Here is a 21,921-nt window from a genome sequence, read left to right as displayed (position 1 = left end):
CAAGCTACTGAAACAGGCATCTGGTTGGTGTTGGAGGCTGTTGCCCCGTCTCAGTTTTAACAGACTTCGAGTGTGGTGCTCCTCAACGGAGCCCGGGTTTTCCTTGGATGGAGAGAAGGTGGTTCTGGCACACTTCCTTGAGAGGAGGACACACATGCTCTTGGGCAGCTTGGCCACTTTGCACACTTGCTGTACTGGCAAGGTCATGAGGGGTCCAGGGCATGGGCAGCAATGAGGGCCAGTGGGTAGGGAGGGTGAGCTAGGTGATGCTAGGGGGCGGGTGTGACGATTCAATCAGGGATGGGACAGGGGGTCGGCGTCATCTCTCGGAGCAAACAGTTCACAACAGTGAGAGAGCAGGACTCTGAAGTCACACAGACCTGGGTTCAAATCCCACTCTTGCTGGAGAGCCTCTTACTTGTTGTGACCTCAGGCAAGTCACTTCCCTTCCCGGGGGCTCAGTACTCAACAGAATGGGGGTGAGGACACCGAGCTCCCTGGATGGAGCGGATTCTCAGGGACAAGGCACACAAAGCACTAAGGTCCATGCAGGTGCTGGGGAAAAGCTGGCGAGAGCCACGGTGAGGGCTTTGGCTCCTAAGGACCATCTTTCAGAATCAGACAATTTCAATGATGAGAATTTATTGAGTACTTACTATGTGCCAAGGGCTTTATTTGCATTTTCTTACTCCATCTTCATATATCTCTAAGGCGAACATTTTTATTACTTCCTTCTCCTAGATAAGACCATGGACTCCAGAGGTGGATTGGGGTCCCGTGGCTGGGGAGGGGGTGCAGAGCTGAAGTGGAGCCAGGCAGAGGTGAGCAATCAAGTACCTTTCAGCCCCAGCTGCTTGTTGACACTATGTGGAACTTCAAAAAAACATTCAGGCCCAGGACCGAGGCCAAGTACGTCACAATCGAGAGGAAACACTGAGCATGAGTGTGGAAAGTAGCCAAGAATTGCTACCAACCTGTGCTCCCCTCCACCTGCCCCCCTTCAAGGCAGAGGCACACAGGGCTGAGGCCAGACTGTAATCAAACCTAGCTGGGCTCCTGCCTCTGATGCTGACCAGCTGTGTGGCTTGGAGGATTCAACATCTCTGAGCTCCTGCTGCCGGATCTATAAAATGGGACTAAGACCAACAATTACTCTCCAAGCCTGCGTAAGAGCTCAGAATTGGTCTTGTTTTATGCATGTGAGCGCTTTGAAGAGCAGGGACAGGAACTCCCCACTAGCGGTGCTGGTGCCATTCTTATGTGGGGCAGGAATCCTTTCTGGTGCTCTCATGTTCCAGGGGGAGACCCAGGCAGAGCCTAGGGAGAGGCCTGCCTCTGGGGCTAGAGCTGATGCTCTCAGGCCAGCAACCACTCACCCTCCCTGAGGGTGTGGGAAAGGCACCAGCTGCCCCCTAGTGGCCGAGGGCAGGAGCACACTGAGTCAGGCCCCACCCTCCCGACCTGCCCGCAGGTCCTGAGCACCCAGAACTTGTTAGCCATGTGCTAGCCACATGGGTTCTTCCTTGGATCCTGCCATTTCAGCAGGACCTGACTGGTTGGGTAAAGTTCAAATAGGGCCAAGTAGGTGCCAAGGGCACCGGGCTATGAGCAGTTGAGTCTGTTTTCCCCGTCCAGACAGTTAATTTCAGAAGGGATGATGCCAGGCCTCACAGCAGGTTTTTGTTTCCGTGGCTTACAAGTCTGTACATTGAGGGTGACGTGATTCCAGGCGCCAGGAGACTTAAAGTGCTCTTTGGGAAAAGCTGGAGCTGTGCTCGTGGACTGAGGGCCCGACGCTGTCCTGGCATCTGTTCCTGTCCAGCGAGGCCACTGGGGAAACCTCGCCGCTATCCTGAGACACACAACCCAGTGATTCCACCCCCCAGAGTGCTCCAAGGGGCTGGAGCAAGGACGGGGACAGAGGCCGACAGGGGTGAGCTGATGTCTACCTCATCTTCACCCTTCTTCTGGGCGTGGAGTGAAGCACTGTAAACACAGAGTCAACCTTTTTATTCCCCCTTTGCCCTCTTTTCTGCAGACCCTGCAGATATAGACTGGGAGGAAGCACACTTGACCCTGACTTCAGTCAACCTCGTGAGGAAGGAGGAAGGCAAAGACCACTACCTGGACAGTCTAGCCAGAGACAAGAGCGGGGGCATAAGGTGCTGTGTGGTACAAGCAGAATAAAGTGGAGAGGGAGGTGAGACAAGGGTCATCCTGCCAGGATCAGGGAAGGCTTCCTGGAGGAGGTGGGAGGGGCCCGGGCCTGTGCAGGGATAGGGAAGGAGAGGGCACCTTGCTTCGGAAACCAGATCCCCACATCCAAGTGTCCAACCATGTGGGCCAGGGAGTTCAAAGGTAAAGGCAGAGGCCTAAGTAGATGGGTGTGGGGGAGTTTCTGGTCCCACTGCTGCTGGCTCAAGAAAACGCAGAACCCAGACCAAGTCTTCTGGGCAGCCCGGTCCACTGCAGGCTCCAGGTCCCCCTTCCAGGACTGGAGGCACATGGCCACTGTTGGGGCCCTTGTCAGTAGCAGGTGCCCACTGGCCAGTACGGAGATCAACTCTGGAACCCAGAATAATCCACAAAGTGGCTTCTTGTTGGGGCTGCAGCAGCGTGGGCTCATGTCAGAGGTTGCCCAGGCCCTGCTGGACAGGCAAGTCCAGGGAGGTGGCTGAGTGCACGGAGACTCCAGGGGTGCCGATGCTGGTTTCCCAGCAGTCAAACCCACAGCTTTCCAGTGCCTGCTTTGTGGCTTCCACCTCTGGCCGCTCCATATCTGGAGGGAAGGAGAGCAGCAAGTCAGCCGTGACAACCGTCCCCTCCCTTGGAGAATGTTCATCCCCTTTCATGGAAAAGGCCAGGATCCAGGTCTTCCTCCTGGGGGTGCCAGGCCTCACACCCTCCCTAGATTGGGGGCTGGGGTCAGGGGGTTACAGAGCAGCAGACTCTCAAGACACAGGACCAGGTCTTGTCACATGGGGCCACATATAAATGACCTCCCCCCTCTAGGCCTCTGTCTCCTCACCTGGGAATGGAGCTAATGACACCTCCCTAGGCCTCAAGGGCCCCTGGGAGGCTCCTATGGGATGATGTGGGTAAGTGCCTGCCATGGCACTTGGCACACCCTTCAGGCTCCAGACAGGTTCTCACTCACCCTCGCCATGGGCCCCGGACTAGGAACCGCCTGTCAGTCTGCTGAAATTAGGACAGGCAATCTCCTGAGGCCCAGGAGCCCCACTGAGAGGGAGAGAGCGGCCTCTGGGCCACTGTGCAAGCCAAAGGGGGATTCAGGAGGAAGAGGGGAGGAGGAAGAGGAGAGAATGAGGAGACCAGAGGGCGCGGGCAAAGAGCTCAGGAGAAGGGGAGGCAGAGGGCGCCTTTCGCTCAGGCAGGGTGTGTGGGAGGGGAGCCCTTCCTTGTGGGCCAGGCATCAGCACAGGGGCTTCCAAACACCATGGCTCGCCTACTATTTTCCAGATGATCAGGAAGAAGCCCCCTTGTTTAGTAGTAGCCTGGGTAGGTGACCGGGACGGGGTGGGCGGTGAGGCCAGCCTGGGTGTGCCAATGTCCCGGTATTTCCCAAGCTTGTAGGGAGTCTTGGCAGGGAGGGAGGTGGTAGGAACAGCCACTATTTGGGGCCTCCCTGGTGGCGCAAGGGGTTGAGCACTACACTATGAAGCAATCCGCAGCCTCTGCAGCATGAGTTCAATTCCTGGCCGGCCAGGGAGCAACCCACATGGCGCAGCAGACCTCCCAACTCGCCTGCTGCTCCCCTCAGCAGTGTGTTTCAGTCAGTCTGCCTGTTCTGCTCCCTACTCTGTCTCTGGTGAGTCCTCTCACCTCCTGCATCTCTGGCCTGTACCCCGCTCTTGTATGCATAAATAAATCAATCTAAAAAAAAAAAAGGAACAGCCACCATGCCATAAACCTCTGCCAATGCCTTTTCCTTCTTGAGCCTGGGCGACAACTTTGTAAACTAGTTACTAACAACCTGACTTTATCAAGGCAAGAAAAGCCCAGAGAGGCTAATGAACTGGTCCAAAGCCACAGAACACAGGAGAGACTTGTTCACAGGCCTCTCCTTCCTCCCCAGGGAATTGCCCAGGTTGAACCTTTGTATGAGCCCAGGTTGGCCACCTTGCCAGTCCCCTGGTACCTGTCCTGAGGAGTGTGATGCCACAGCCGCCGCCACCACCGCCGGTGAGCTTGCTGTGCAGTCCGTGGGCCCTGGTCACCTGGCACAGCTGGTCCAGTGAGGCATGGCCCACACCCAGGGCATTCAGATGGTGCTGATTCATGTCGATGAGCTCCTGGAAGGAAGGTTCATTCTGAGCCCATTTGGCCTGCCTGGGACTGAGGTCCCAGGCCCTTCCTAGCTGGCTCCATGTGTCTGAATAAAACCCAGCACACCGTCCTTCTCTACTGCAAGACTCTCCTTCCTGAAGAACTCCCCACACGCTGGCATGGAGCTGGTGGTGAGCACATGGCCCAGGTCTGGCGCAGAAGCCTCTGGCCCTGGTGACTGGTGAGGGATGGACAGATGACCCAGGCCAGCCCAATCAGGGCCTTCTTGGGTTTCTGTCTATTTCCACAGCTGCTAAAACTAGCTGACTTGAGAGACAGGCTGCCAGAGTTCTCCCCACCACACGGTTGGAGATTACATGCAAGATGGAGAGAGATTTTGAAACATGCTGTTTTGGCCTCTGGATCCAACTATGCCTGAAGCGGTATACCTCTGGCTTCTAACTCATGAGCCAATAAATTCCTTTCCTTGCTAGAGCCTGGTGGAGATGAATTTGTGCCATTTGCGTAATTCTCAAGATATATGCTATTCTACAGCCGCCTCAGGTCCAAATTTGCGGATAAGAACCCGTTTGTAGTTCTACCAAGGCCATGAGTAGGAGAAATAGCTAAATGTTTGTTCAGGCTTCTTAAATTATGCACAATAAAAGTCCTGCTCTCCTGAGGATCAAATGAGAAGTGGGTGATGCAACAGCCTAGGCATCCACTATTTAAATTTCATTTATTTCATCAGTGTTTGCCGGATACCTGCAATATGCCAGGCCTGGTGCTGGAGGCCTGGGCTGTGGGCACAAGTACCCAGCTGCTGCCCTGCTGGCCAGACGTTAAGAACACAGCTCTGGAGTCAGGCCTGGGTCTGAGTCCCAGCTCTGCTGCTTCGGGATTATGTGCCCTTGAGCCAGGTCTGTCACTCTGAGCCTCAGTTTCCCTCTTTGTCAATCAGGAAGGGATTAGATTGTAAGAATACCTACCCCATCACTGTGAGGACTTTCATAATGAGGGGAGTCTTTCATATAACAAAGGCATAGGCAGCCTTTTATGGTTGCATGATCATTACCCCCATTTTTACAAAGAGGGCCATGGAGGCTCACAGAGGAGAATGACTTGCCTAAGGTCACAGAGCTAGGAAGATCCCGAGCCAGCACTGGAAGCTGGGCATGCCTGACGAGAGGCTCCTGTCTCCCTGCCTCCAAGCATGCCCAGGCACTCTGCGGCCACCCACTTCTTACAGAGATGGTTTAACAGTGTGAGCTCTGCTCCACGCCTGTGCACACGAGGGCTGCCCATCACGGAGCTGTCTGCTGAGGCCCACCTGGTTCTCCTGCCCAGTACTGGGGGGGGTGGCGGGGTGAGGATGGCCCCCTCCACAGCCCACCTCACACAGCCCAGCACTTTTGACAAACAAGCAGACAGGCGTGATGGCCCTGTGGCAGCCCCAGAGCCTCACACCGGCCCCGAGGGCTAGATGTGAAAGAAACCTTCTGGGGGCCTCTCTCTGCGCCTGAGCGCCAGGTGTCACGTTGCTGAGGCAGGTTCCAGACACCTGTCACATTCTGATCCAAAATCTGTCAAGGATCAGATGACAGGTTGTGACACAGGAGAGCAGCTCGCTGGTTTGAGTGCAAAGCTGTCCGGGAGCCGAGCTGCACATTTCAGCGGCTGCCACAGCCAAAAATACACACAATGTATAATCAACGTGCTGTTCTGTGGCATTCTCCGGGGGCTCAACAGGGTATATTTTAGGCAGTACTCTATCATTATTAATTTCCTACTCAGGAGGACTGTGTTCCCTCCTTTCTACGTGAAAGGAATCGAGAGCCAAGGCAAGGCAGGCGCTGGGTGAGGGCAAAAGCACAGAACGAGATGGGACTCTGTGCCTGGCCCACACATAGTAGGTGCTCAATGAAGGTTCTCACTCACGGAATAAACTGAAAAGTCAGTGGCTCAGCCACTCATTAGTTGGAAGACCCTGGACAAAGTCTCTCTCATTAAGGTCTCACTTTTTCATCTGTAAAGTGGTGGTGACACGGCTACTTCACAGGCAGGTTGTAGAGATCTAATGAGAAATCATTGGTGAATAGTCTTGGTATAGTAGCTTCCATTCATTACAGGCATACCAGACTCAACTGTCTATAGCAGCACAGGGAGGCATGAGGCCAAGATGGGAGCAGCTGTGGGTCCAGATTGGGGAGTTGTGGGGAGTGTGGCAAAATGGAGCCCATAGGATCTCTCTCAAGGGAGCCTCCTCTACACTTCCTGCTGCTGCACAGCCAGATCAGCAGGGGCTGCATGATCCTCTGATTCTTCAAGGGAAGCCAGATGGCTGTTTAATGTCAGCTCACATCCACCAGGCCAGATGGACCCTGTCTGAGGATGAGCCTGGGCCCTCTGGTTTACTGAGCTGGTGGTTCATTAGGCATTATTCCTGTGTGTCACCCATGGGAACTCGCTGCATTCTTAAGACACTCCAGTGAGACCACACAGCCCGTAGGGATGGAGCTGGGATTCAGACCCTGGCCTGAGCAAATCAAAGTGTGAGGCCTTAACCTCCATACTGGAATTATGCAATTCCATAATTTCAAATTATGGAATTCTGAATTACATAACTCTGGGGTTACGAAGGTGAAAGAACAAGTTTAGAAGGCCCGATCCAAGGCATGCAGGTGGTAAATAACTGCTGAATCAACAAATGCAATTACCAATGACAGCACAGAGGCCAGATAAGAAATTGCTCCTGGATGCTTGGACTGTCAGCAATACCCTGATATTCCTTACACATGGGCCCCAACACCTGGCCCATGGCACTCACCAGCGCCCTCAGCACTTTTCCTATGCTTTCTCACTTCATCACCCGAATCGCCTGGCAAGGGCTCAAAAATAAGGCACATGCGCCCAGGCATGCACCCACGGGAACCCGAGCGCAGGCCTGGCCTCTGTGTTTTAGCCCCAGGGGACTCTGAGTGCAGTCAGATGGGGAGCTCCTGAGTGGACGGTGGTGTGCAGCGAGGGGCCCTGGACCCTGCAGATGGGCTCTTACTTCCAGCATGAGGTAGTGCTCCGGGGTGGGGGCCGCCGCCATCTCTCCCAGCACTCGCTCGCACTCCAGGGAAATGGCACTGATGGAGGTCAGGAGGGGGGCCATGATGTCCGGGAACTGGAGGGAAAGGAAGGCCAGTGAGGCTGAGGGGCAGGCAGACGCTGGACAGCTGCCCAGAAGGAGCTGCCACCCACCCTCTGAGGAGGAAACCTCCCCTCCTTCCAGCCTACGTCTGCCTTGCTGCTCTGTGCCGCCGTAAGCCGGGGCTCTCCTGCAAAGGCAGTGGGGCCGACACCCTGCCTCGCCCCTGGCTGGGGTGCAGACACAGACAGCACTTCCTTTGCTGCCAAAGCTGCCTCCCCAAGCCCCTAGCACCCCATCCCTCCACCCACTCATGAGGCAGAGGGAGAGCTGAACACCCAAAGGGGACTGTACGGCCCTCCCGGAAGGCGCGCGCGGAGGAAGAAGCACCTTCAGCAGCCTGCTCTTGACGCCGCTCACCAGCACCTTGGTGCTGCGAGGGACCTTGGTGTTGGTCAGCAGGATCTTCAGAGTCGGTGGCCTGCGGGGTGAAGAAGGCCTCAGTGAACTCGGGTGGAGGGGGGCGGTGAGGGCTGGGAGTCACCCTGCATTTCATGCCACCCTGATACAAGGCAATAAGTGGGGGCTCAGGGAGGTGACAACATTGGTGAGGAAGAGGAGGTCAGGGGCGCCTCCTGCCCCCCACCACGTGTCTCCCTGCAGCCCTGGCAGGTGGACACTCTGCCTTGGCTGACTGGCGCACTGGGCTCACAGGAGAGAGCCCGGGCCCACCGGGAGGGGCGGAGAACGTGAGGCTTAAAGGTACAGTGAAGGGACAAGGGGCTGCGGTTCTGTCAAGAACACATCCCAGGGAGCTGCGGAGTTCCAAAAAAAAAAAAAAAGCAAGGGGACCCGGGATGGATGGTGCAGAGGGGGTACAGGGAAGGAAGACACCCCGGGTAGCTGGTAGTCAATGCAGGAAAGGGCAGCTTGCGAGGAATCGGGTTCCCAGCATGCTGGGCCCTTTCTTGCTGGGCCTCAATGGTGCCACACCAGCCACCCTGGCCCCAAGCCAGAAGTGGGCGGAGGCAGCCAACTGCCCCCCTCACAGGCCCAGTAAGCTGGCTCCCCAGCGTGACCCGCTGTCCTCTCCTGCCCTCTGTGCTTTCTACACCCCTCCCTCCCCAAAGCCACAATCCCGAGGGGCCTCGTGTGGAGCTGTCTTTGGGGATCACACTACCACATCTTGTCATCCACCCGCTGCAGGCCCGAGACAGAGGGTGGGGGATTTGGAAGAGCTCTGGCCCAAGACAGCTGGAGACAGACAGACCTCCCAATACCTCTATATGCTTTTCTTTTCACAGTTCAAGATTGTGAAATCCAACAGGGCTGGAAAACGCGGCCTGAACGCTGCTTGATCTCACCGCCCAGGAGCCCATGAAATTAATATCGATTCTCAGCCTTGGAGGCTGCCCCCCCCCTTTTTTAATCTTTACAAAAGATGAACATTCTATTTGGTTTTTCTCTTCCCTTTAAAGACAAGCTGCTCCTCAAAAGGGCAGCGATCTGGGAGGCCCCATCGTGATCTACTTCGCAAACAATGCGCTTTTTTATGGAGAAGCACCATGCGTGGTTGGGGGAAAGTGCTCCTCTTTAAGCCGCCATCGCTGGGATTAATGTGGAGGCTGGCCCGCCGGCTTTTCAGAGAATCTGCCATCTGCTCACTGCAGTGCCCTGCAGTCAGCAGTGAAGGTCAGTTTGCTCTGGGTCCCCTCCATGGGGGTGGGAGGAGGCTGGGTCCTGCATCTTCATCCTTCTCAGACAAGTCCTCTGGACACAGGCTTGCTGCCAGCCCTGCCAAGCTCGTGAACCCAGGGCTCCTAGGATGTCTGGTGACCGCCTGCCAGGGCTGTGCCCTTATCTAAGTGCCTATGCTGGTCTTTTCTCCCCTCCGCCCCTCCCGGCCACTCACTCCACTCAGCCACCCTGGCATCCTGGCTGCTGTTCAACACACCAGCCACACTGCTGCCTCAGGGCTTTTGCACTTGCAGTTCCTCTGCCAGGGGGCTGACCTCATCCTCCTTGGCTCTGTGACCCCCCAACCCTATGTAATTAGGTCTCTCTGCTCATATGACATCTCATTAGAGGCCACCCCTGATCACCCCATCAACCAGCTCCCTCCTTCACTCTCCAGGCCCTCCCTTGTTTATATTTCCTAAAGTCAATTGTGACGCCTTCTACACCAATCTATTTGTTGGTTGTCTCCACTGAGAAATGGACAATTTTGTTCCCTGATAAGTGCCTAGCACCCAATAGTTGCTAATAGTATTTGTGCAAAGGGTAAATAAATTTGGTCAGCAACAAGCCAAGCACTCTATAGATAACATTCCTGAACTCATGCTCAGGAAGACATTATATAAATGAGAAATGGAGGCATCCAGAGAAGTCTCACCCTAGGGCACCCACTTTCAAGTGGTAGAACTTGGAGCCAACCCAGGACAGCAGGCCCCAGAGCCCCTGCCCCCCACATACCACCAACTGCCCCTGAGCACACCTCTGCCCTGGCCTCCACCACTGGAACCCCTCAGTGCTCAGTTCAGGTAGATGTAGATACTAGTAGGTGGTGTCCACAGCCAGACCATATCTTCATTGGTTTACTATGCCCAGTTCAGTGCTTAGGAGATTCATGGCTCTTAGAAACAGCATGAAATGCCAGCCTTCATGACAAATGCCCCAAATCTGCTGCCCAACCTAGGATACCTCGCTGTCATCCACAGCAGCTTCAACACCCTGTGGGGGGCCTTGATCAGAGGATGGTGGTCATAACCGCCTCCTCCAATGGCGTGTGAGTCCAGCTCACAATCCCCTCCAGCTCCTCCTCCACGTGGGTTCAGCCCAGCTGGCACAGCCAGTGCCCACCTGGGCCCCAAGCCCCACTGCCACATGTTCTGAGCAGCGAGGAAGCTGGGCCTCACTCCTGAATGGCTCTGCTTCCAGGGACAGGCGCAATGTCTGGAGGCACTTTTGCTGGCCTCAGCTGGGGGATGGGCACTCCTGGCATCTAAACAGTTCCTAGCTGCTAAATATACACTGCCCTGCCCAGGAGGCACCCACAAGCAAGAACTATGTGCCCGAAATGTCAAAGGCTGAAGCTAAGAGAACCTGATAAAGAGCTCAGAAGGGCAGGCTCACAAGGCTCCTGGAAGCTGACAGAGCTGGGGCGGGTGCCACACTAGGCATGCCAGGTCACCAAGCCAGTCACAGAGGGGCCTGGCCAGCCAGGACCTGCTGCCCAACCTTGAAGACCACACTAAGTAAAGAAGGTGAGAGAACCCTGAGGCCCTTCCAGCAGTGGAAAGGCCTGCGGAGGCACCTGCTCCTGCGGCCACATACTGAACCCCCAACGTCTGACACATCTGCTGTGAGCACAAACAGGACAAAGGACGTTGAAGCGGACTGTGTTTGTGATTCCTAATTCTAGTTACTCTGGAGAGAAGGGGAGAAGCAGCCCAGAAAACAGGCCCAGAATTGCCAAAGGCCACCTCTGCTCTCCACCACGCCCCCATGGGCTCCTGTCTTCTGCTGCCCTGCACGCCTACAGGAAGGCGACGCTTGCAGTGTCTGCAGTGGCTTATGTGTGCATGTCTCCCCCCCGCACCATCTCTCCCCTTCTGAAATTCATCTTTATATCCCAGGCCTAGTGCAGTGTCACCAGGAACACAGGACAATCTCCATTCTTGTTTACAAAATGAACAGACGAATGGATGAATGAACGAGCAAGCAACCGGGTCTGGGGGGACAGCCACTTGCTGGAAGGTGAATGGTACGGCCACGCATGACGTCCCTCTCTAATCTCTGGGCAATTTAAGAGCTGAAGTGGAGAAGAAAAAGACAGAGCCAATAGCCCAAGGGGCATCTTGGGGTGGGGGAGACCCAGGGACACAGGCCCACATGTGGCATCACAAAGAAACAAACAGCTCCCCATGGAGACATGCAGCCTTGCTGGTCCCCTCCCCGCCCCCCCAGCAGAAGACACCACTTCTGCCCCCATTACCTCTTCAAGGGTGTAATCTTTCCTTCCTGGTACCGTAGCGCTCCTCCTGAAGAGAAAAGCCGGCGGTCAGGGCAGTAGGGAAATCTCGGGGGGAAGAGGCTGGATCTGGGGTGGGGTTAGAATTTCACCCCATCCAGGCAGCAGACCAACACCACAATTCATGGCCTCAAGTGCAGGCAGGAAAGGTCCAGGAGGGCTAGAGGGCGCTCTGAGCTGCCCCAGGCGCTCTCACCACTGCCCAGCTTCAGGAGCCCCGGCCACATGGGAAGGTGAGGCCCAGGACTCCACCTAGGCCTAGTAAGTACTGTCCTGGGGGGAGGGGGAACCACACTCTACAGCACTGGTTCTGCAACTTAAAGGACAGACCCCTGGGGAGTTCCATGAAACTGTAGCTGCCCAGCCCCCAGCTATTCCATTCAGGAGGTGTGGGCAGAACCCTGAGATTGCTCTCCTGCACCTCAAAACAGGAAAATGCTACTTCCTCAGAATCCAAGATTCTATTCATTCCAAATCAACAGAGCCTGGTCACCTACAATTGTCATAAAAATTTTAAAAAAGAAAACAGCTCAAGGCAGCACCTACCCCAGGTGCTGACTGCGTTGTCCACTCCGGAAGGGTTTCCATGAATCACCTTCTCCCCCTGGAAGGCCCACTTATTAATTAATTCCAATTCCTCCGAGCTCCACCTGAAAGAGACAGAAACCCACCTTTAGAGGGGAGGCGAGTGGGGTCACCGTGGCAGCAGAGGGCAGGGGCCATGGGCTTGATTTGGGGAAGACCAAAACAGAAGGGGCTTGAGCTCCTGCACTCTGAAAGACGAAAGGCCGCTCTGGGCCCTTCCAGCCACACAGAGTGTGAAGCGCCTTCCCTTCCCTCCCAGCTGGCTCAGAGAACGATCAAGATGAACTGGCTCTAAGTCTACGTGGTCCCGCTTTGCTGCCTGCCAGCTGGGTGACTCTGGGCAGCTTACTTAACCTCTCTGAGCCCCGCTCTGCCCCACCCTCCTCAAAGGCCAGCTGCGGGAGATGGAACTGGGCGAAGCGCCTGGCAGGGTGTCAATAGCAGGCGGCAGTGTCACTGGAACAGCCCCTCCACCAGCACCTGCTCCTGACCAGGCTGCCTTTAAGGGGAGCAAGCGGAAGTGTGAATGTTTCCCAGAGCCCTATGTGTAGGGCAAAATGTAAGCAGTGTGACTTTGGACTCCGGGCAACCCCAAACACCCATGGACCCATGCACCAGTCCTCTCTGGCTCTCTCCCAAGCACGAGGCCAGCAGGGCACCTCCCTCGGAAGAGGTGTGGGCTCGGTAATGGTTAACAGTGTGAGTGAACACGCCCAGGACACCTGAGCACCCAGCAAGGCCCAGGAGGGGCCCCACTCCCCTGCCCTCCTCTCGCAGCTTTTGTTTTCCTCCTGTCGGTTCCCTCCCCCTTGAAACAGCCACCAGCAGTTTTGTTTGTGTCTGTCTGCTGAGGCTCAGTGACACAACTGTGGATTAAGAGCGAGCTGTGACCCCATCTTGCTGCCGGCTCACTCTTACCCCAGAGCAACTGCCTCACCTCCCACCCTGTTTCCCGCCCTCGAAGCAGGGGCAACAGGGGACACTGAGAGATGGAAAGAGCACACAGCTGCTTTATGACATGCCCAGGAGCTGTGTGTGCTCCGAAAGGGAGAGCCCCAGGGTCACCGGATTCAGTCAAAGCCTGGTTCACTCACTCAACTGCTGTGCACTTTGGCCAAGTCAATCACCCCCTCTGAGCTTCTTTCCTTATCTGTCAAATGAGAATTTTAAGGACCCGTGACTCGCATGGTGGGTGTGCAGCTACGATTAACCCTGAGTTAACACTGCTCAATACTATCGAGTCTCAAGTGGCCAGTGTCGTGCCAATGGCTTTTCCACTCGGACTATCTGTTGTGCTCACGGTAACCCCTTCGGGAAGGTATGATTATAACCAGGTTTCAGTGTATGGCGAGCATCATGGACAACGGCACCCCGGCACCCCGTCCCCCCGCCCCCACCCGGGGCTGTACCGCAGAGGCTGCTGGGAAGCGTCTATACCATCTCCGTGTGTAATTATAGTGGGATTTTCACACAATGACCGAGCCACCTGTTTTTCAGACATGTCCCCACTGTTAACTGATGCATGGCTGATGGTGCCAGCCCCTTTCTTACAGAGGAGGATACTGAGGCTCACAGGGGAAAAAGAACATCCCCAAGTCACAATGCTACCCGCTGCCACATCAGCACTGCATCTGCTGACTGAGGCCCAAGCTTTTAACCACTGAACCGTAGTGCCAGCAGGACTCACTCACTCATCACTGAGCATCTACTAAGTGCCTATGAGTGAGCTCCCAGCAGGGAGCAGAACAGACATGGCCATGGCTGCTTGAAGCCATGGACAGAGGGGAAGTCAGGGCCCAATGGTAGTTAACTGGAGCGCTGGAGGATGGAGTCAGGGCGGAGGGGCCCGAGGAACACAACAGAGTCAGCGAGGCCAGGCGGGGAGAGCATTCTATGCCCAAGCTGGACAAAAGCTGTGAGCTCCCTTTCCAAGACCCCAATGTGAGTGAGCAAGAGGGGGAGGCAGCAGCTGAGACAGCCTGGGCCTGGCCTCTCAAGTGTGGGTCCTCTTCCCGCTCTGCTCAGTTTGTTCTTCAGGAAGTTCAGATGCACAGAATTTTCACAGGAGGCTGGGCTCCAGATCCTTTGACTCAGAAATGCTAGGGGCAGTGTAGGGGTTGGGGTTTGCTTTCCCTGAAGGTTCTAAGAAGGAGTGACAGGTCTTTGGGAGAGAACTGGTGAGAATTCTCTCTCTCTCTCTCTCTTTCTCTCTCTCTGCCTCTGTCACCCTCCATTGGCCTGTGGGTAGGTGTCTAGTCAGGGGAACAAGACAACCAGGCCTCCACCCAAGCTATCATCAGGAATTAGCACAGAGCAATGAACAGCTGTCTTGAAGCCTCTGAGCAAGTCACCATCTTATTCCAGGATCAGCAAATGTCAAGGCAGGCAGCCTCGCAAGGGATCATCCAGGGCAGACACACCTTTCTAGGTGAGGAAAGGAACCCCAGAGGAAAGGGGTTGCCCAAGGCCACACAGTGAGTTAAAGGCAAACTGCATGACTTTCCCGACAATGGCCTCCTGCCACAGCACACTGTGGCCCTGGGTCTTGCTCCTCTTGGAGCCAGCAGTGGGCACAGAGGGCAGGGAGTACTGCTGTGGGGAAATACATGGCGACATGGACTTGGGCATCCTGCACTTTCTGACCAGTGTTCTACTCTGCTTACTGCACTGGGAAACAAGGGACCAGCAGGGCACAGTTGGGCTCCACATGACAGGGACCCAAGGTCCCCAGAGGAAGGGCCCCTGTCATGTGGGCCCAGGGACAGCCTCACAAAGAAGCTGCTGGGCTGGACTCTGAGGCCTCATCCTCAGTTCCTAGGGCCAGGAACAAACTGCATGGTCCCCATTAACATCCCCTGTGCAACAGGAACAGCCTGTGGGCAACCCCGTCCCAAGAAGCACAGTAAGAACCACAGAGCTGACCACCCTGGTGGGGGCCAGGCGGAGGCCTAGAAGAAGGGTCCCCTCAATCTAACAGACATTGCTCTTGTGACCTGTTCACAACTCGCTGGCACTAGCCCCACCAGCAGCAGCACCGCGTCTAGAGAACACTGCGGACCGCAGGGGCCAGCAGAGCAACCACAGTGAGTCAGTGGCAGAGGTGGGCCCATCGGCTCGTTGAACCCGTCACCCTCTGCAACTGGGCTCGAGTTCTTTTTATCACACCACAGGAACTTGAACCTCAAAGAGATAAGGTTGAGGTAAGGCGTGTGGGGAGGTGAAGCTGTTTATTAGAGGTATAAAAAGCTTGGGTCTGGGTTCTGCCATCATTGGCTGTGATGCCTGGGTGAGCTGTTTGGCTGCTCTGTGCCTCAGTTTCCCCCACTGTAAAGCGGCCCCTGCGATACCTCTTCCCTCACAGGGTGGTGAGCTCTCAGTGAGAGCTCCACACTCACATTCGTGGAAGGAGCTCAAGAAGGACAATGACCAAGGTGAGGGTCTCTTACCTGCTGACGGGCTCTCCGTCCTTCAGGGGGTTTGCAATCATCCCAGATATGGTCAGAAGGGCGGCTGCCAAGCACACGGAATAGGCGCCACTGGAGCCCAACCCGGCCCCAGCAGGTAGCTCTGACCACACTGTGATGTCCATGCTGGGCAGGGTCCTGAAATGCAGCAGGGGAGCGACACTGAGCCAGTGGCTGAGGCCCAGGACTGGCCATGCACAGGGCCTGACTCCGGGCATTTGGTTCTCTAAACTTAGGGAGATTGCCTGACCCCAAAGGTGACCCTGTGCGACAGCAAGAGCTCGTGGTAAATCAGACAACTAGAAAACAGGTAGGAAATTCAGTGAAATCACTACACTGTCCAACCACAGCTTTCCCTAAAAGTGCCTCGGGAACCCCCAAGCATTTCTCAAAAATGCTTTCTGTTCCCACACAAGCGAGGATCTTCATGGCCTGCTCTTGGCACAGGCTGCCTGGAATAGCTTTGCTCTTTATCCCCCAGAGAAGTTCCCACCCATCCTGCCAGCCAGTTCTCAAAAGTCATTTCCATCCTGAGGATCTCCCTTGACCACCCACACAGGCCCTGCAGAGCTCTCCCTGGAGGATTCAGCACTAATCTCCCTCCTACTGCTGCCTCAGTGCAAGCACCTGACTGTGATCACAGGACGCCTCTCCAGCCAGCACTGCCCGACCTTGTGTAATGCAGGCCAGCTTCGGGTAGCTGGAACGTTCGCAATTCCTGCATCCTAAGTGTAACTCCTCTAAGTCAGACTGTCAGGCTTCGTGTTCTGTAATTCCCATGAAGCACTCTTCCCATTTCCAATATAAACTTCTAATTGCCTTTTGTAAGCTTTGCCTTCTAAACTTGAAATGGCCTTTTGTAAGCTACAGTGCCCACCCCATCCAGACCAGATTGTGAAACGCACAACCTGCCCCGACCCTGTCCCTGCCTGTGGAAGGCAACATGCAAGTCGAAAACCCCTGCGTCTGATGGCAAGCACTGAGACGTTTCTGAATTTGTCCTAAGCACAGGGCCTGGCACCAGTGCCTGCTCAGCCAGTGCCTGCTGCACCAGTGATGGGCTGCCCTGGAGGCTTGGCCTCTGGGTTCAAGATTTAAAAGATCATAGTGGACACTCACCTTGTGCCAGTTACAGGGCTAGGCCCAGGTCACATAGTTACTCAAGTGTCACTTAGCAACAGCTTGGTCAGCGAGGGAGTGTGTATGCCACCACGGTGGTGCCAACAGACTGTGTCGCCTAGCTGGACACACAGTGGGCCATCCCCTTACGCTGCTGTACTTCCGCTCTACAATGCTAGTAGCACAGCAACAAAATGAGACTTCTCAGAACACATCTCCGTTGCTAAGTAACACATGACTGTAATAATTTCTAACCCTCCAATGGTTGCCTGAGAAAAATATTAACAGCGACAGTAGTAGTAGTAGCAGCTATAATAATGATAGCTAGAGTTTACTGAGCAATGCCAGGCTCTATGCAAAGCACTTCAGATAAAATGAACTCATTGAACCTCACGAGACCCCTACGAGGTCAGTACCAGAAAGCTGAGGCTCAGGCAGGGCAAGAACTTTGAGCAAACTGCTAAGCAGCTGCCCTGGGGTTTGGACCACCGCAGTCTGGCTGCCAGCCCAAGTTCTGCAGCACCAGGTGACACCAACTCCACTGTGCTGCTGGAAATGACCTCCCGAGGGCAGAGAACCCAGACCTCATCATAGAGGGGGCAGCAGACACGGGGTTTGCTCTGCCCATCCTGGGGCGCCCTGGGGTCTGTGTGGTGGAACAAGGCTGTCTCGGTGGACACAGCTGGGGGAGAAGCTGCACAGCAGATCATGGAACAGAACTGGGCTTTGTTTCTACTGCATCAAAGAGGCCAGAGGGGACCATGTGGCACGAGGAATGTGGGTGTCAGGAGTAAAATCACCTGGCTGGCTTCCTGTTCTTCCACTTACTAACTAGCTGTGTGTCTGAGGTGTCCATCTCTCTGACTGTTTCTCTGTGGGCAAAATGGGGACAGTGTCTCTCTCAGAGGTTGCTGTGACAGCGAATCAAGTGTCCAGCGTGGTGCCTGGCACCTGGTTAGGACAGCTGGTTGCAGCTGTTACTGGAAACCAGGCAGGGAGCATGTGTATTCTGTGGCCACCAGAAACCCCTGCCCACTTCCCCCGCCCACTCACACACCTCTGCTTCCGGCAGATGGACAGGTACAAATAAATGAAGGCCAGCACAGCCAGGCACTCGTGGTTGGGACAGTCCTCGGTCAGGCCTGCCACCTCCTTCAGCTTCTCCATTTGCTCAGGGGTGGGCACTGTGGTGCCACCTTGTTCTGTCACACAAGCAAACAAGCACAAGGGTGAGAGGCCTAGGGGGCTTTTATGGACAGCAGAATACAATCAAACTGAGGGGTCACAACAAACAGACTCTGGATGGACGCGGATTCCTGGTGTGAGTCTGTGAGTGGACTTCAGGCTTGGGAGGCAGGCTTGGGTTTGTGTCCTGACTGTGCCATTTACTGGCCATGCAACCCTCCATGTGATTTAATCTGTGGACCTCAGTTTCCCTCCTTGATAAAATGATGATAATCACAGCACCTCTTCACAGAGTCATTGTAAAGATAAACTTATAATACATGAAATCTTCAGCACGGCTCCTGGCACACAGTAAGTTTTGACTTAATAGTTTAAAAACACACATCCACAGAGGAAGTGAACGCCAGCTCAGTCACTCAAAAGTCTGGGTTTGATCTCAACAGCACAAATTAAAATCAAAGGCAGTTTTAAGTTACTCCCCAAATCACTCCCTTCCCAAAGCATAATTAGCAGGAGCAAGATGTTCAGCCCTAGCCTGTGAATGTGAAGTGGGGAGATCTGCCAGGGCAGGAGGGAAAGGGGCACTTCTTCAAGGTGTTCCAGCAGGCTGGGCCTCTCCCCTGGGGCTGGGGAGGCTGAGCCAGTCTGACCAGCTCACCTTTACAGAGCAGTCCCGGGATAAAAGGACGATGAAACTGAGCTAGGTGTGTCTGCTAGGAAAGTGCAAGGTGGGGCACGTATGAAGTGCTATGTGCGGAATCATATTAATGATACATTTTAAAGGTAGCCAAGCCAGTGGCTGTACTGCTGAGAGCACAGGCAGTTCAGATGTGATAGAGGTGGACTGTTCCTTAGGAGCCTAGGCCTTGGAGTTTAGAAAGACTGAATCTGAATGCCATCTGTACCACTGACAAGCTGTGAGACCTGAGCCTCCTGAGCTCTGAATCTCAATTTTCTCATCCATAAAATGGGGATGCATCATATTCTCTAATCCCAGGGAAGACGGATGGAGAGTAAGAGTGCTGAGACACATAAGACATGGCTCCGTGCCTGGCACATACATGTGCTCGCTTTGCTTATCCCTGTGTTGGAAGGGAACAAAAGGACACCAAAAGAAAAGACAGGAAAAGGACAGTGAGGAAAAGTAAGAAAAAACTTGCAACCTAGTAGAAAACAAGCTCCAAAAGGCTTGTTTTCTTTAGTCTCCAGGGAGTAACATGTGCTCAATTATGTCCCACCCAGCGTCACGCCCTATACCCACCTCTGAGCCTGTTGGGTCCTCACAGCAACCACAGGCAACAAGACTCTGCACACAGAGGCTCAAAGGGTTAAGCAACCCGCCCAGGCTCACACAGAGGCAGGAGTGGTGTGCCACAGGCCCTACCACACCTGGCTACCTCCATCTGTGTCCCTGACATGCGAAAGCAGCAGCGGGTTCTCAGGGAACATTTCTAGCTGGCTGGGGGGGCCCTGTGTACCAGCGAAAGCAATGTCCAGATTTTTCTAGAAGGCTGTTTCCTGAGGTGTGCTCCAAAGCAGTGGCTCTTAATTGAGGGTGTTCCTGGAAATACCTAGGAACCCCTTTCAAAATCCACATACCCAGTCCCCTACCACCACAACCAATTCTCAATAGAAGAGGAATACTTCTGTATTGTTAAAAACAGCAGCGACGCTATTATCAGTAATTTATATGGAAGATAAGTTTAAGTATTCCCAGATCCCCAAAATCTAACCTACTCAATCCTATCAAATAAGAATGTTCTATTTTTCAGATACTCGGGGAAACCTATATATTCTTGCTGTAACATTCCAGAAAGTAAGGGCTCCCTTTGTCCACTCTGACCTCAGGGCCCTCCCAGAAGTTACAAACCACCATGGTCAGTCGGCTGTATGTCTTCCCAGATTTTTTTCTATGTATACACACATACTGATAGTTAATCTGTGTCCTTCCTCATCCTACACTATGTGCTATTTTGCATCTTCTGCTTTTTCACACAATAGCAGGCCTTGAGAATCTGTCCACAACCACCCACATAAATCTAGTACATAATTTTATGATTTTAAATGTTAGTAAATGAATAAATAAATGAAGCTAATTTTATAGGGTCAGGAGAGAAAACCCTCCCAGAGAGGCTCTGTCCCTTGGGGCAGCCTAGAATAACTTCCCAGTCACCCTCTCCCCATCTCTTCGGGGGCCAGGCTCTTACTTTATCTGGTTCTTCCTCCCTGGACTTACCCAGAAAGCTCGTGTCCAGCTGCTGAAAGCTGGCCACATCCCAGGCCCTCCTGATGCCAATGTTTGGTAAATTGAGGTCCACTTTTCCATCGCTGTGGCGCTGAAGCCTGAGGAATGTTCTCAAGTTCAAGGCCACAGCCAGTGCCACCTGTAGAATAAAAGCCAAAAACAATTAGGCTGAGGGTGGATGGCAAAAATCATGGCTCCTGTCTTAGGAAAAAAGGGCCAATGTCAATATGTGAAGAGGAGAGCAATACTAGCACACAGGTTGCTCCCGCCTATATCCTCAGCAGACACTGCTCATCAGCCTTGGCATGCCCTTTCTTTCACTAAGCCTGGGCATAACCACTACCAATCACTTAGAAGTTCCTATCTACTGATATCTGCCTTCTCCATGCAAAACCTCAGAGGCACTCTAGATTGGCTTCCCCATAACCACCATGTCCTCCAGGATACCGATTAGAACATAAAGAATGCTAGCATGGAGGCATGGGCAAACAATGAGCTCTGGACTCAGACTCAGGTTCACTTGAGCTCTACTGAGGTATATGGGACCTTAGTCAAGTTGCCTCGGTCTTCTGCTAAGCCTAAGTTTCCACATCTGGGATAATTAAACTTTAACCTCAGAGGGCAGTTGTGTTAATGAGATCATGCATGATTCAGACTCCAGCTCATTATCTTGATTTCTAAATACTGGCGTGCCCCCAGGTTAAACCCTCAAGGCTTTCTATTCTTCACTGAATCTCACTTCCTAGGTGGCATCGCTCTGCCCACAGGGATTTACATCATCTTTTTGCTATGGTGCTGTGAGAGGTGAGAGAAGCCCTTCGGTCAGCATAAGACCTCTTTTCCCTGCCTGGGTGGGAAAAGAAACTCATCACCTCTCTGATCTCCTCCCAGGTTATGTGTCAAGACTTCCTTTTAGCCTCTTTTAAGATTCGTATCAGGGAGAAGGGGTACCCAATCCTGGGGGCCTCTTACCTTGCCATGGACTACAGCATGTTCTCCATGAAGGATGACTTTCCCTGGAGCAGACACCAACAGGACTTCCGGCACCATGGCTCCTGGGAATCCTGAAAGGGAAAGGCCAAGAGAAATAAGATTCCCTAGAGCTTAGAGCAGAACTCTGAGAGAACATCTAGTGCAAGCCTATCATAACAAAAGGCAACTACCATCCTGCATCAGCTATGCGCCCTAAGGCAGTGCAGTGCAGCAGTCAGCTAAATACCTCAGAAAGACCGGGTTCAAATCCCAGCTCTTCCATTCCCCGTTGATGTCACCTCAGCCAACTCACTTAAATGGCTGTTAAACTTGCTTTCCCCACAGGCTCTATGAGACAAAACCTGTGCTTACCCCCACAGGTGGCTGGAAAGGTTAAGGTCCCTATCTCAACGTGTCACTGGGAAGGTTAAATTGAATTTAAACAAGGAGAAAAAGCAATGCCTGCCACATCGTAGGCAATTGCATTTTTGCAATTACTGATTCTTATTCCTGGCTCTGTTTTTGCTTCCAGCGCTGACAGCTACTAATGGTAGAAGCAAATCGTCAAGCACCATAAAACGAAATCGTGGACGAGAAAGAACCCTTTCCTGGGCATTCAGGCTCTTTCCAAAGTGTCAAAATTACAAGCCGCCTGCAGGAAGCCGCTGCCACTCCCCTGTGGGCACAGGGAGGCAGCGCTGGCCGAGCCAGAGTCCTGGAAATTACTTGCAGGATCGACGGGCGTGCGCGTTTTGCAATTCTAGAAATAATGCAAAGTTACCCACCAGCTCACGGTGTGTGACACGAGCCGCACGACGAGCGAAGGGGGCTGGGGTCCCTCCCCGGCAGGCGCAGCAGCTCCGCGCCGGCACCTGCTGTGGATCCCGAGCTCCGAACC

The 21,921-nt window shown here is 54.0% G+C and overlaps 1 protein-coding gene across 2 annotated transcripts; it reads right to left on the bottom strand.

Annotated features, from left to right (window-relative positions):
- Window positions 1–2,627: 2,627 nt before the first annotated feature.
- On the bottom strand, window positions 2,628–21,101 carry MVK (mevalonate kinase; the record flags this gene model as incomplete). Of its 2 annotated transcripts, XM_084254318.1 has the most annotated exons (10): window positions 2,628–2,779; window positions 4,160–4,313; window positions 7,343–7,459; window positions 7,814–7,904; window positions 11,418–11,463; window positions 12,000–12,103; window positions 15,485–15,640; window positions 17,679–17,823; window positions 20,043–20,190; window positions 21,024–21,101. In XM_084254318.1, 10 exons carry the CDS (start codon window positions 21,099–21,101, stop codon window positions 2,628–2,630), a joined length of 1,191 nt encoding a protein of 396 aa, XP_084110444.1. The 2 variants fall into 2 exon arrangements, with proteins under 2 accessions (XP_084110444.1, XP_084110445.1); XM_084254319.1 differs by lacking the exon at window positions 15,485–15,640.
- Window positions 21,102–21,921: the final 820 nt, after the last annotated feature.

The sequence above is a fragment of the Talpa europaea genome (assembly GCF_964194135.1).
Source record: "Talpa europaea genome assembly, chromosome: 14".
NCBI classification, from domain to species: domain Eukaryota; kingdom Metazoa; phylum Chordata; class Mammalia; order Eulipotyphla; family Talpidae; genus Talpa; species Talpa europaea.
Note: the sequence above shows the minus strand (reverse complement) of the source record. Positions and strands in the feature narration are given on the sequence as shown.